The sequence below is a fragment of the Dipodomys merriami genome, unplaced genomic scaffold (genome assembly GCF_024711535.1).
Source record: "Dipodomys merriami isolate MVZ:Mamm:240054 unplaced genomic scaffold, mDipMer1.0.p SCAF_33, whole genome shotgun sequence".
In the NCBI taxonomy this organism is placed as follows: Eukaryota; Metazoa; Chordata; class Mammalia; order Rodentia; family Heteromyidae; genus Dipodomys; species Dipodomys merriami.
The window spans coordinates 6,038,623-6,052,500 of NW_027204826.1; the positions used below are offsets into that span (position 1 = coordinate 6,038,623).

Consider the following 13,878-nt stretch of genomic DNA (forward strand, 5'->3'; position numbering starts at 1 on the left):
AGGGCTGGGGCACAGAACAAGAGCAGCCTCCCTGGAGCTGGCTAAGAACCCAGGACCTTCCACCACCAGGCCATCCCTTCCAGCTTCGCTGCTGGCCTGTGGCAGCAGGGCTGGGATATCTGCACAGATCCCTGAGTGTGGCAAGGGCAGGTGCAGCCCAGGTGGACGAGAGATGCAGGCCCAGGACACTCAATCACAACAGAGGGTTCTGAGAGAGGAACACACGGAGAATTCTGGCCAGGGTCAGAGATGGAAAAGAAAACACATTAGAGAAAGAGCACTACTGCTATGCTGGTGGAGAAATGCCCCAAAGACAGAGCCGCAAGGCCCAGGCCAGAAGGTGAGCACCAGCTCTGACCACAGAGGTTCTGCCATGCCTGAGGACTGTATCTGGAGGTGATCGGGAGCCACAGAGACTTTAGATTGGGAGAGTGGGCCACCAGAATTGTGCCTGGGGGCATCAGCTCAGCCTCCTGTGAGGGTGAGATCAGAGCAGAGAAGGGAAGGTAGACCAGAAGAGCCAAGACCACCCAGCCAAGGGGCGGGGAGGGTGCTCAGACAGAGGCCTGCTTTGTGATTCATGTATTCATTCATTCAATGAATTAATACCTGTTGAGAGCCCGTTCAATGTTGGACAATGTTTCCAGGTCCTGCAAGAACTGTAAACCACTATGTATTGTCTATGTAGTGGAGAAGCTTTGGGCAGGGCTGGAAATTGTGGGAGTGGTGGTTATGGTGAGGACCCTATCCTCCAGGCTGTCCAAGAAGGCCTGGACAATGGCCGACCATGCCACAGACCCGAAGGACCAAAGGAAAGGAAGAATCCATGATAATCACAGAGTTCCAGGCAGTAGGGCTAGGGAGTGTAAAGGTCCCAAGGCGGAACAAAGGTAGCTGGAAGAGTTCACTAAGACAGGAACCAATGGAGTCAAGTGGGAGGTCTTAGTGGATGAAGGGTGACTGACAGATCTCTGACTGGGAAGATAGCAATGTCCTTAACACAAAAGCAAAACCCTAGCAATGAGATGCAGGCCTTCGGACAACCAAGAGCTTTGGACCCCTTTGGCTTGAAAGGATACAAGGGTCTCCCAGGCCTGTTATCTCAGAAGTCTAAGACCTTATCTTAAAAATAACCAGCAAAAAAAAAAACAGGGCTGGAGGCATGACTCAAATGATATGAGTATACCCAGCAAGTGCAAATCCCTGAGTTCAAAACCCTACTGCTACAGAAAGGGAAAGGGGGGTGGGAGGGAATGGAAAAAGGGTATCTATTGCTGGGCAGAGCTGCTCTTACCCAGCCCTGTCCCCCTCCCTTCCCTGATGACAGTCAGACCTGGGCCTTGGTGGCTGCGGCAAGCTCCCTCAGGAACACGCTCCACTCTTCCTGCCGCAGCCCCCACAGCAGTCTCCCAACGCCGCAGCTCATAAATACCCTCTGCTATTTTCCCTTGGAACAAATAAAATCCTCACCATGACTCACTCTGGTTTAAGGATAAATCACTACAGAAGCAAAGGCCAGGATAGAATGACGCCGCCCACCGCCAGAGAGCCAGAGAGAGAGAGAAACTGCATTGGCAGGAAATGCTGGCCACAAGCCCCAAGGCCAGGCCACCAGGCAGACCCTGGAGGGAGCACTGGAGAGACAATGCAGAAGACTGGAGAAGTGGAAAGAGCTAGAATGCTCCAGACAGCTATCCTCGCTGAGCAAGAGGAGGAGGGGGGCGCTGGGAGCCTTGGCCCCTCAGAGTCACAGGCAGGTGGAGGAGCTTGGGGGTCTGAAGGGGGGAGACTCAGCAACCCAGATCTCAGCTGCCACCTGCCAGTGGTTCCCCAGCCCCACACAGTTCCCAGGAAGTTCATTTTTCTTCTTTCCTTTGAACACCAAACCACAGCAGAGTTACAGGATTGGAGAGTGGGGCTCAGGTAACTCTGACATATACAGACTGGGCGGCCAAGATGGAACCTGCCCTCAGTGCCAAGTTCCAAGAGGCAGGGAGCCAACCACTGCATGCTTTCTGGGTAAGAAGACGTACAAGCTTGGTAGCAGAAACACTGAGAAGAAAGCCTCCTGGTTACTAACTTCCAAGAAAGAGAACAAATTAAATGTGGGTAAGATCAGGGGAGCCAGGAGGATTTGCCAAGTCAGCACTCTCTGCACCCGCTTCTTCCCATCCCCCAGCAGCCTGTGGCTCAGCGGCTCTCCCCTGACATTCATTCTGGGACTCCAATACCAAGAGAGGAAAGGAGAGGCCTCACGTGAGGAGCTGACTTGGGAGCTGTGATTTCCCCAAGCGGCCTGACTCCATCTTGAGAGCAGATTGCTATGAATTTCTACATTTGTTTCCACGCTGGTCCTCTCAGCTCACAAGAGCTGCAAGTTCTGTGTCCATGGATCCAAGCAACTGCAGAGATTGAAACCATCCTGGAACAACTATCTGTTTGTACCGAACCACGGACATACTCGTTTTCTTGTCGTGATTCTTGTGTTTCACCTACAGAGATGAAACCATCTTCAGGGCTTCATTGACCTCGACGTTAAGAATAATCTAAGGTGGGCTTCTAGTGTCTAGGAAGATGAGCAGCTTTCCTGTAGGGACTCAGGGCCTTTGTATCTGCCAATGCTGCGCAGACACCAACAGACAATTGTACTTGGGTTTTCTTGTTTGTCTTTTTGTGATGCTGAAGCTTGAACACAGGGCTTTGAGCTTGCTGGGCAAGTGCTCTACCACTTGAGCCACCCTTTCCAGTCCTTTTTGTGTTTCGTTCACTTTTCAGAGAGTCTCCTGCTTTTCTATTGTGCACAGCCAGTGACTCACACACACAACTATGGCAAGGCCAATGTACAAGAGTGTGGAGTTTCCCTGGTCGTGTGGTGCCCACAGCAGGAGATTGGGTATCCAGCCCCTGAGAGGCCCTGCAGGCCTGGGGCTGCCGATGGCTATATAAGGCTGAGGCTGCAGGGGGTGGCAGGGGCTGCCAGACCCCAGCAGCAATTTAGCTGCTTTGGATGGTGACGTGGGCCTTCCCCCTGCACTTGGGCAGTGAGCCCCTCAGCCGGAGACTGAATCATGCCTTCCAAACCTCAAGCCCGCCAGGCACACACCAAGTCCAGACTCCAGCGTCAAAAGGAGGCTGGCCCAGCTTCTCTTCCTAGGAGAGCCATCCCACAGAACTTTAGTCCCCTTACACAAACTGGGGCTCCCTCCACCCCTCTCTTGGGGGCCTCCATTTCAGAAGCCCTACTCCCAAGAGACATGGGATCTGGAGAGCGGAGATGGAATTCTAGAATCGGCTTTTGTTCTTGAAGAAGGCCAAAGTCCAGCCTTGTTGTGAATATGGGGTGATGATAACTTAGCTGATTGTCTGCCAGATTGCCCGCATCTTGGCCATCACTCGGACATCTGGCCTCTGGGCAGCCAGCAGCCTTAGGCATAGTTCACCCAGATATGGCCACGTCTGCTTCTTGGGGTCTCCCGTCGCCTGTGGCTTTCCACAGTAGCTCTGGGAACTAGGTAGTACAGGATGGCTAACCCCAGTTCACAGCCAGGAAAAGCAAGACTTGAACAGTTACACAATTTCCCAAGGCCACCCACGAGCTGTTGACGGGCCCTGAATGATGACCTATCTCCAGGAGTCTCAGCCCAAGGGCCTTGCCCTCTGCTGGGGTCCCTTCAGTGGCCCTGAGACCCCAGTAATGGGAAAGAGGGGGAGACAGACGGGGAGGGCACTTCTAGAGGATGGAGGGGAGGGGACAGACAGGGACGATGCTTCTAGAGAGTGGATATGCAGACTGGCCCCAGGAAGACTTGGTCACACATCCACTGAACCTTGAAATTCGCAGCAGCTGGAAGAGCAAGCTTGGAGCGCAGGCTTTCTTTCCTGCTCATTCTCCTCTCGCTCTTGTGCTTGCGTTCCCTCTCGCTCCTTCTCGCTCAGAATGGAGCAGCCTTGACCACAGAATTAAGTAGCCAAAAGTCACGTCGTCTAGACAAACAGACTTTATGGGTCCAATTAATTCCTGCCAGTCACAAATTGGCATGCCTAATAAGGGGCTATATTTAGGCCCTGTCATTATGTGGCTCCCCAGGGAGAAGCCTCAGCTCCTATTTCACAGACATTTCATTTCAGACAGAGCCATGTCAGCCCTGCTTCAGACTTGACTTGCTTTATTGATGGCACTGAGGCAGCCGGGCCAGGGCAGGGGTGCGTCGAACCAGGAGATGCCACTGTGGCCTATGCCACCCAGGCCTGCAGCCACCTCCTCTCAGTGGTCTTGGGTCAGAAATTGAGAGGATGCTTTTTCTCTGGACCATGTGGCCCAGGGATGGTCTCAAAACCCTCTCTCTCAGCAGGGTTTAAGTGGGCTCCCAGCTCCCTCTCCCCCTACCCCCTCCCACCACCACCCTGTGCCCCAATCCCAGTGTTTTTCTTTCCAGTGCAGGCCTGGAAGTCTGTAGGATTATCTGGGTATGTGGGGCCTACCCAGGGAATCCAGAACAATTTCAACTTCATATCCATGACTTATCTCTATCTCCAGAAACCCTTTCTCCACATAAGGTCACAAAGATGTAAGCTCAAGAGGAATGTGGCTTTGTGGTGGAGGGCTTGCCTCGCATGCATGAAGCCCTGGATTTGATTCCTCTCTACCACATACACACAAAAAAAGCCCAAAGTGGTGCTGTGGCTCAAGTGGTAGAGCGCTAGCCTTGAGCAAAAGAAGATCAGGGACAGTGAGTTCAAGCCCCAGGACTGGCCATCCTGGCCACTCTTTTTTGTTGTTGTTGTTGTTGTTGGTCATGGGGCGTGAACTCTGGGCCTAAACGCTGTCCCTCAGCTCTTCAGCTCAAGGCCAATGCTCTACCACTTGAGCCACTGAGCCACTTCCGGTTTTCTGAGTGATTTATTGGAGATAAGAGTTTCACAGACTTTCTTGCCCAGCCTGGCTTTGAACTGCAATCCTCAGATCTCAGCCTCCTGAGTAGCTAGGATTACAGGCGTGAGCCACCAGCGCCCAGCTGACCCTGGCCACTCTCAATAGATTGCGCTGTAAGAAGACTTAGTGGTCCCTGAATAACCCCTACCCCCACCCCGGGCCTAGCTACAAACCTTCACTGTAAGATCAGTGAGGCCCTGTGAAGAAATGGCAGATGACCCAAGACCCCATGGCTTCAAGAACATCCCTCTGCCTGCCTCCACTGTGGAACCTGCACCTCTTCGCAGGCCCCCGAGAGCCTGTGAAGACTTTGTCCAGGCATCTTCCCCTCCTCTGCATCCCCTGTCCCCCAGCATCTGTTGCAGGACCCCGGTAACAGGTGACAGGCTGAACTTGCAGCCTGGCTGCCCCTGGATTCCCTGCACACTGCCCAGCCCCCCCACCCCGGCTCTCCCCCACCTCCTCACTGTCTCCCTTCCTCACAGGCTGGTTGTGGGTGCCCCGCTGGAAACTAATGGCCACCAGAAGACGGGAGATGTGTACAAGTGTCCGGTGACGCAGGGAAATTGCACCAAGCTCAACCTGGGTAAGTGGCTGCCGGTCTCCTCGTAGCCAGGCTGGCTGCAATTGCCTACAAAGGAGGCTCTGTTTCACTATCACCTGGCTCCTCCCAGATGCCCTGTCACGTGACCCAGATAGCATGGCTGCCACTACCTTACAGATGAGGAAGCTGAGGCCAGAAACAGGAAGTGGCTTCCTGAGGGCCACACAGTTTGTGGGGCCCCAGGACACACAGCCAGGTGCCCCACTTCCCAGCCCAGCCTCCCCCCTTCACGCGGAGGCCTCCCTAACACGAAAGCCTCCAGTGTCTTTCCTGACTGGAATTCTCACAGCAAGAGCCAACATAGATAATGCTCTGCAGGTGCCTGACCCTTGCTTCCGCACCTTTGAGGTGTGTGAGCTCATGTAATTCCCATCCAGACCAGGAGGCAGCCCGGACAGGCTTCCAACTCTTCCAGGCTTTGGCCACTTCACTCTGTGTTCCCAGCATACCTGGGGCTCTGTCTTCCTTGTCCTAACTGCAGAAGGGTGGTAGGTCATCACTCTACCTTCAGAAGGAAGCAGAGTTCCACAGGGGCTTCCTTGCCTTCCAGCCCAGCTTCTCCTGGACATCCCCCTCCCCCAGAAGTGTCTGTCATTCATGCTTTTGGGCTAAAGCACCACCAGGGTTCTGGGCGGTGAGGGGGACCCGCAGGTTGGTGGGGGGAGGGAGCACAGAACAATCCCAGCCACCCAACACTGCCCAGAGGAGATAGACTTGATTCCAGAAGGAGCCTTGTTCAAATCTGGGGGAAGCCAAAGGGAGAAAAATGGCCAACATGCAGCCCAGCTGCAGACCTGGTCGCATGCCTGCCACTTGGCCTCTGCGGTTACCCCTGGCTTTGCTGAGCTGGGCACTAGAAGCCATCTCTTCACACCTCCCGTCACCAACCAACAAAGCAGAAAGCAAACTGTTGCAGGCTGGGGCTCCAAGAATGCACAAGTTCTTACCTGTTCCACCCCTTTTGCCCATGTGCACATATACACACACATACACGTGCATGCACACAGACACATGCATGCACACACACTTCTGGAGAATTCAAGCTCTTTCTCTTCCCTTCAGTGGCCTGACAGAATGGACAGAAAACCTTACGTGGTCTCATCGTCCTGGGACTCTGCCCTGTACCTCTCTTTCCCAGCCCAGTCATCTGGTGCTGCTGCCCTGAATCTCTCCCAAGAGTCAATCTGGTGCTGGAGGCTCTGGGCAAGGCCTTTCCCCTCCCAGAGGCTCTTGTCAAGTTGTCTGCTCCTTATCTAAGGGAGAGAAGTTCTCAGTTACTATCCATGAGCTTGGCAGATGAGCAGGGGTTCCCAAAGAGTAAGCCTCAGATAGTGAGGAGTGATGGGAGGTTGAAGAACGTGGACAGGACCCTGGACAGAGGAATCTGCCCCAGTGGGTGCCATAGTGCTTCTAAGATGGGGCACAGACAGTCTCTCTGAGACTCAGAGAGCTAGAGGAAGGAATCAATCCAAGACTGAGAAAAGCTGGCATGATGTTGGGTAGGTGAGGGCCCCAAACATCTAAGTGACCCCTGGCAGTCTCAGACTCTGGGTGGAGGGCTGGAAAGGGCTGCAGACCAAGCTGCCTCTCCCTCTACTCCAGGGAGAGTCACCCTGTCCAACGTGTCTGAGCGAAAGGACAACATGCGCCTTGGCCTGAGCCTGGCCACCAATCCCAAGGACAACAGCTTTTTGGTAAGAACCCACAGCCTGCTTACCCAGGCCTATCCCATCACCCAGCCCCACTGCATGTGTGTGTGTGTGTGTGTGTGTGTGTGTGTGTGTGTGTGTGTGTGTGTGTGTGCGTGTGTATATATATATACATATATACATATATATATATATCCATCCATCATCCATCTGCCTAACCATCCATTATCTATCATCTGTCCATCATCTTCCATTAACCATCCATCATCCATCATCCACCCATCATCATTATTAATCGTCATCCATCTACCATCCATCCATCATCTATCCATCCACTCATCCATCCATCATCCATCATCCATCCATCCACCCATCCATCCTTCACCCATCCATCATCCTCCATCTTCCATTCAGTTCATCTGTCATTTTCCTATTCTTTCATCTTATTCTTTTCTGTTTTTTTAAACAGGACCAGGATTTGAACTCAGAGCCTTGTTCTTGCTAGGCAAAGGCTCTACCACTTGAGCCATACCTCTAGCCCTTTTCATATCATTAATTTTCAAACGGGATTCTCCTATTTACACTTCTCATAACTAGGATGATAGATGCGCACCACAGTACACAGCTCCTTATGGGTTCCGTTGGGTCCCACTTTCTTCCTTCCAGGCTGACCTGGAACTGTGATCCCCCTATCCACCCCTCCTTAGTAGGTAGAGCTGCAGTCGTGAGCCACCATGCCTGGCTCCTCCTTCCATTCTTTATTCTTCTCCATACTTCCAGACATTCCAGCAAAAGACACAACTAAAACATTACTTCTAAGCTCTCAGTTAAAAAAATAAGAAAGCTAATTAAAGTTTGAGGGAAGAAAATTACAGCATGAAATAGAGCTCTAGGCTCTTTGATGGCAGGACAAAGACACGGGCAGGCTGGGTTTTCCTTCCTTCCTTCCTTCCTTCCTTCCTTCCTTTCTTCCTTCCTTCTTTCCTTCCTTCCTTCCTTTCTTCTTTCCTTCCTATCTTCCTATCTTCCTTCCTTCCTTGCTTCCTTCCTTCTTTCCTTGCTTCCTTCCTTGTTTCCTTCCTTGTTTCCTTCCTTCCTTCCTTCCTTCCTTCCTTCCTTCCTTCCTTCCTTCCTTCCTTCCTTCCTTCCTTTGCTAGTCCCTGGGCTTGAACTCAGGGCCTAGGCGCTGTCCCTGAGCTTCTTTTGCTCAAGGCTAGCACTCTACTACTTGAGCCACAGCATCACTTCTGGCTTTTTCAGTGTATGTGGTACAGAGGAATTGAACCTAGGGCTTCATGCATGCTAGGCAAGCATGCTACCACTAAGCCACATTCCTAGCCCCTGGGCTTTCGTTTCTAAGTCCCACTGTAAGAGATACTCACCATTCAGCCCTTCATTGACAGCCTGATGTCAGTATCTTTGGGTAGCAAATTTCACAGATGGAGCAGAGACATTCTGTCTCTTTTTCCTAGTAGGAGCCACAATGTACTGTTGGTGCCTGGTGTGGAAATTGCTCAGTGACGACCTTTAGAGGGTGAAGATCTGGCCTAGTGACTCTCAAAAGATGTGCCTTACGCCAGTGCTGGTGGCTCATGCCTGTAATCCTAGCTACTCAGGAGGCTGAGATCTGAGGATCACAGTTCAAAGCCAGACGGGGCAAGAAAGTCCGTGAGACTCTTATCTGCAATGAACCACTAGAAAACCAGAAGTGGCGCTGTGGCTCAAGTGGTAGAGTGTTCGCCTTGAGCTGAAGAGCTCAGGGACAGTTTCCATGCCCAGAGTTCAAGCCCCATGACCAACAAAACGTGCTTTAGTTGAGAAGGGCTGTGTGGGGCAGGCAGGAAGGAGCCCCTCGCCCCGCTGGCACTTCAACACTTGGGCGTTGATGTTGGTCTGGGAGCTGGGTGGCCGCTGGGCCCGTGTGTACCCCTGTGACTGTACACTCTGCCCCACAGGCCTGCAGCCCGCTCTGGTCTCACGAGTGTGGAAGTTCCTACTACACCACGGGGATGTGCTCACGCGTCAACTCCAACTTCAGGTTCTCCAAGACGGTAGCCCCAGCTCTCCAAAGTAAGTGAGTTCAGACGTACCAGGGAAGGCTGGGTGGTGGACATCCAGAGAGGCCCGGGCTCTCCACCCTGCTGTCCTGTGGCTACAAAGCAGCATTCAGACTCTGTAATTGCCTGGCCCTGGCCCTCTGGATGACCTGGGAGGAGTCCATCCACCTGGCCCGGCCTCTGTGAGGATCACACTATCAGCCTTCCAATATGGCAATGAGGAACAATGAGCTGGGCTAATGGAGGCCACTCTGGCATCTTAGGAGTTTGACTGCAAAAGCCCTGAGCCCAGGTTGCCACATATGCAGGCAAGCTGTACAATTGCACAAGTCTGGGGCATCATCCGCTCGGACTACAGTGTGAATGGTGCTCCCTAGTGTCCTACAAAGCCGTAGCCTGGTACACAGAGAGCCAAGAACAGCTAAGCCCTGCTAATGTTACACTGGCTCAGGGTTCCTGGGTACCAAGGAGACTCAGACTGGCTTTCCCAGAGCCTTGCTCCCAACTATCAACAACCAGTGCTTAGAAACCCCAGACTTCTTGGCTCTGGGTCTCACAATGGCCTCTGTCCTGAACCACAGGCTTAGTACCTGTGCCTTGCTGTCAGCCTCCTTCCCGCACCCAGGCCAGTGAGAGGTGGAAAGATAGCTCTAGGGAGGAGGAGAGTCTAGGCGGGCAGAGAGTCAGTCCTGCAGTGTTGGTGGAATACTTCTATTTGGGCTGACAGAGATAAAGGTCACTGAGCTAACTCGGTGTGGCTTAAAAAAATAAATATCATCAGCTAAGATTTATCGGGACTTGCTTTGTGTTTGGAGCGTCTGAAGAATCTTTTCATTAAAACTTCACAGCCACCCTTACTTATAGTTATTCCTCTTTTGTAGTAGAGGAGTCGGCTACTTAGGAGCTTGAGTGAATGTCCCCAGGCCCATAGCCAGTGAGTGTCAAGGCCACAGGACCACATTCTCCCCTGGCCTTTAACCATGACTCCTCCCTCAGACGTGAAATCCCTTTCATTTTGGGCTGGGGCACCTGGCACCTGCCAAGGACAGTAAAACAAATGGAAGCAAGGTCCTGCTTTGGACAGAGCTGGTTGTCTCGGGAGCATTGACCAGTTGGGTAGTGGTCAGTCCCTGATCAGGACCCGAGAAGGTTCAGTGGAAGCTGGATCCTCATTCATGTTGAAGCTCCCCACCCAAGGGGTGACAGGCATGCAGCAATCCTTTTTGTCATCCCGAGAATGTTTATGCAGAAACTCAAAGGCCTGCAGGGCCTGGCTCCTTGTAGCCCTCACCCTGTCCCTGCCTCCCAGGGTGTCAGACCTACATGGACATCGTCATTGTGCTGGACGGCTCCAACAGCATCTACCCCTGGGTGGAAGTTCAGCACTTCCTCATCAACATCCTGAAGAAGTTTTACATTGGCCCGGGCCAGATCCAGGTGAGCTTGCCCCTTTCCGAACAGAGCCTCGGAGACCATGATATGGGATAGGAGGAAGCATCCATGCTCACACTGGGGAGGTGTAGGTAAAAGGGCAAGGGCTGATGGGAATCTCACCTCAGTTTCTCTCCTGAGATAGGCTCCATCTATGAGGTTGTTGCCTAGCAGGAGGGCAGGAAGGGTGAACAGATAGAGGATCCTGAGAAGGAGGTTGGGGAGATGAATCAGACATAATCTGAGAGAAGATGCAAGGGGAAACAGGTAGTGGCAGCATCACATACTGAAAATGCTGCTGGCCATAGATGGGGGAGATTCACTCCCTATTATCCTGGCTGAACAAGAGCCAACGGGTAGAATCTCCAACGTGGCAAACATCAAGTCACTCTAAGAAACTGCTCCTAAGGTGTGGGCTGTTGAAAAGGGAGTGGAGCTTCTCATGGCTGTTTCCGGGGACAAAGGGGAGAATGTCTAGCAAGTAAAATGCAACAGGCCCATCCAACAGCAAAAGAGCCTTAGTTCTATCATTGGTTTGCTACACCAAATCTTTAAGGGTTTTTGTTTATTTCAAAGCTATTAATATTGTCCTTGTTTGATCAGCCTCCGGGATGGAAGACACTTTTCTCTTCCAAGGTCTGAGGAACCTTAGTTTTAGAGTTTGGCACACAGCACCAGTCTTCCCCCTGACTCCACTTCTCTTGATGGTTGAGTCCTCCATCTGGGCTCAGCCTTCTTCATCTCAGAGAAGACCAGCAATCTGTTGGGCCTGCCTTGAATCACTAAGTCCCTTTTCTCTGAATGCTTCCTGCCACCTTCCCACCATGCCTTCTGTACAGTCCCCAGGCTCTGTGGAGTTTATATAACTTGGGCTGTAGTTGCTTCTGGAAAGAGAGAAGCCTCACTCTTGATCACTGCAGATGGACACCACCCCCAAGGCTCCTCACCCCTAGATTTCTAAGTTGCCTGAGTGGAGACATCTCTTGTCCTCTTCTCTTGACTGGCAGGTGGGAGTCGTTCAGTATGGAGAAGACGCAGTCCATGAGTTTCACCTCAATGACTACAAGTCTGTAAAAGACGTGGTGGAAGCTGCCAGCCATATTGAGCAGAGAGGAGGGACCGAGACCCGGACAGCGTTTGGCATTGAATTTGCTCGGTAAAATTATACGTGCACATATAATCTCAGATACGGTGCTAGCTGTCTGTCCCTGTGCAGGAAACATCACGAAAAGTGGTGCCAAGATGGTCATGTATAGGCCCCTTAGAGATCAGCAGGTAGACTGGGTTCAGTCTTCCTGTTGATACCATCTGGGTGTCAGCTGGCACTGTTGGGTCTGAAGCTCACCTAGCATCCAGCTCATGTGGCTGTCCAAGTTTGCTGGCTGGGCGTTTGGCAGAGGCTGGTAATATGTGCTTCCCACATGGGGCCAAGGACCTGCCACACAGGGCCATGGGGTCTGATGGCCCATGTTGTGGCCTTTGAGTTCTGAGAGGGAGCATCCTGAACTCATGTGTCCCGAAGGCCCAGCAAGTTATGAGGGGAGAAGGGGACTGCCTGTGACCTGGTATCCAAGCTCCAGAGTTGACTGTCATATCCTAATCCATCAGACAAGTTCCTCAGGCCCAACGCAGACTGGTGGGGAAGAGAATGTGGCTGTGGCCAACTCTGCCACTCAATGGGGAACAGCAGAGGGCCCGGGGAGATTCTATGGCAGCTGATTTGGGGACTCATGCTCTGCCATAGCCAGCCGACGGAGGGTGTGAGCTCAATGAGGGAAACGCCATGACTGATGGTGTGGAAAGAACATGGATAGATCTAATACATGAGGTTGTAGTGAGACTTGTTCCTTCCCTCACCCCAGAATCCACTCATCCGCATGAATGCTACCAGAAGGCACAGATGCATTCCAGTAACATGGTACCTGTCCCAGAGAAATTTGCCAGGTCTTGTTGTTGTTGTTGTTGTCTGGGCGCTGTCCTTCAGCTCTTCAGCTCAAGGCGAGCGCTCTATCACTTGAGCCACAGCGCCACTTCCAGTTTTCTGGTGGTTTATTGGAATAAGAGTCTCATGGACTTTCCTGCCCGGGCTGGCTTTGAACTGCAATCCTCAGATGTCAGCCTCCTGAGTAGCTAGGATTACAGGTATAAGCCATCAGTGCCTGGCTGAAATTGGCCAGTTTTAAAGGCCAGTCCCCAAGACCTCAAGCCAAGGCCTAGACTCCTAAGTTGACTATTTCTGTGACCTTCTGTTCTATGACCTTCACTGAGACCCCAGTTCTATACCATATGGCCCCGCCTCCTTCATGGCTGGCCAACGTGTTAGAGCCATTTAGTGTGTCCTGGATGTCATGTAGCTAAAAGAATCTCCCTCCACTAGGTTGGGCTGAAATCCTAATCTTCCCTGATCATTGTGCTAAGGATGCTTCTGCAGCCCTCCTCCGGTAGCCCATACTAGATCAGAGAGGTTTATGTTTAAGTCAGCCATGTCCAGAATATCAGGCTGCTGTTACAAGAATGCCAGATGGATTTTCCTCATCACTAGTTGCTTAGGGAGTTCTAAACTAACTCAGTGCAGGTTTCATAAATTCCTCAACATCTGATGCCCAGCATGTCTGATTGCCATCTATACACAAGATATCTGCTAAACCTCTGGTCCTTGACCCCGGCATAGAGCTCAGATCTGAAAGCCGCCCTTACTGACGCTTTGTGACAGGAACAGGGGTCAGACCCACGAGGGATCACCACAGAGCTCAAAAGCCATGTTTATTTTTAAATCCTCACTGGGAAATTCTACCTTCCGGACCAGACTTTTGGGCGAGATTAGGTCTGTTCTTCTCAGAACCCTGTGGGGTGAAGGAGGGCTAGCTACAGAGGCACCAAAGAGCGTTTCCACACTTTGTAGTGGGATTGCCAGCATTTAGAATAAGTGCCTTTTCTGGTTGGGTGTGCCTGCTATCTCTTGGACTTCACAGAATAACAGGTAAAGAGAGCTCATGCTGTAATCACTGACTATAAAATGAAAACGAACAATAGGAATATTTTCCATGGAGCTGGATGCCAGTAACTCATGTCTGTAATGCTAGCTGTTCAGGAGGCTGAGATCTGAAGAGTGTGGTTCAAAGCCAGCCCTGGAAGAAAAGTCTGTGAGACTCTTATAAACCACTCAGAAACTGGAAGTGGTGCTGTGGCTCAAGTGGTAGAGCG

At 51.9% G+C, this 13,878-nt stretch overlaps 1 protein-coding gene across 1 annotated transcript in view; it reads left to right on the forward strand.

Moving 5' to 3' along the window:
* Positions 1 to 13,878, forward strand: part of Itga11 (integrin subunit alpha 11) — a 62,475-nt gene that overhangs the window by 21,440 nt on the left and 27,157 nt on the right. The window contains exons 3-7 of the mRNA XM_070042720.1: positions 5,419 to 5,519; positions 7,140 to 7,231; positions 9,142 to 9,256; positions 10,553 to 10,680; positions 11,682 to 11,830. Of these exons, the coding sequence (XP_069898821.1) occupies positions 5,419 to 5,519; positions 7,140 to 7,231; positions 9,142 to 9,256; positions 10,553 to 10,680; positions 11,682 to 11,830 (585 nt within the window). The remainder of the gene's footprint in view (positions 1 to 5,418; positions 5,520 to 7,139; positions 7,232 to 9,141; positions 9,257 to 10,552; positions 10,681 to 11,681; positions 11,831 to 13,878) is intronic.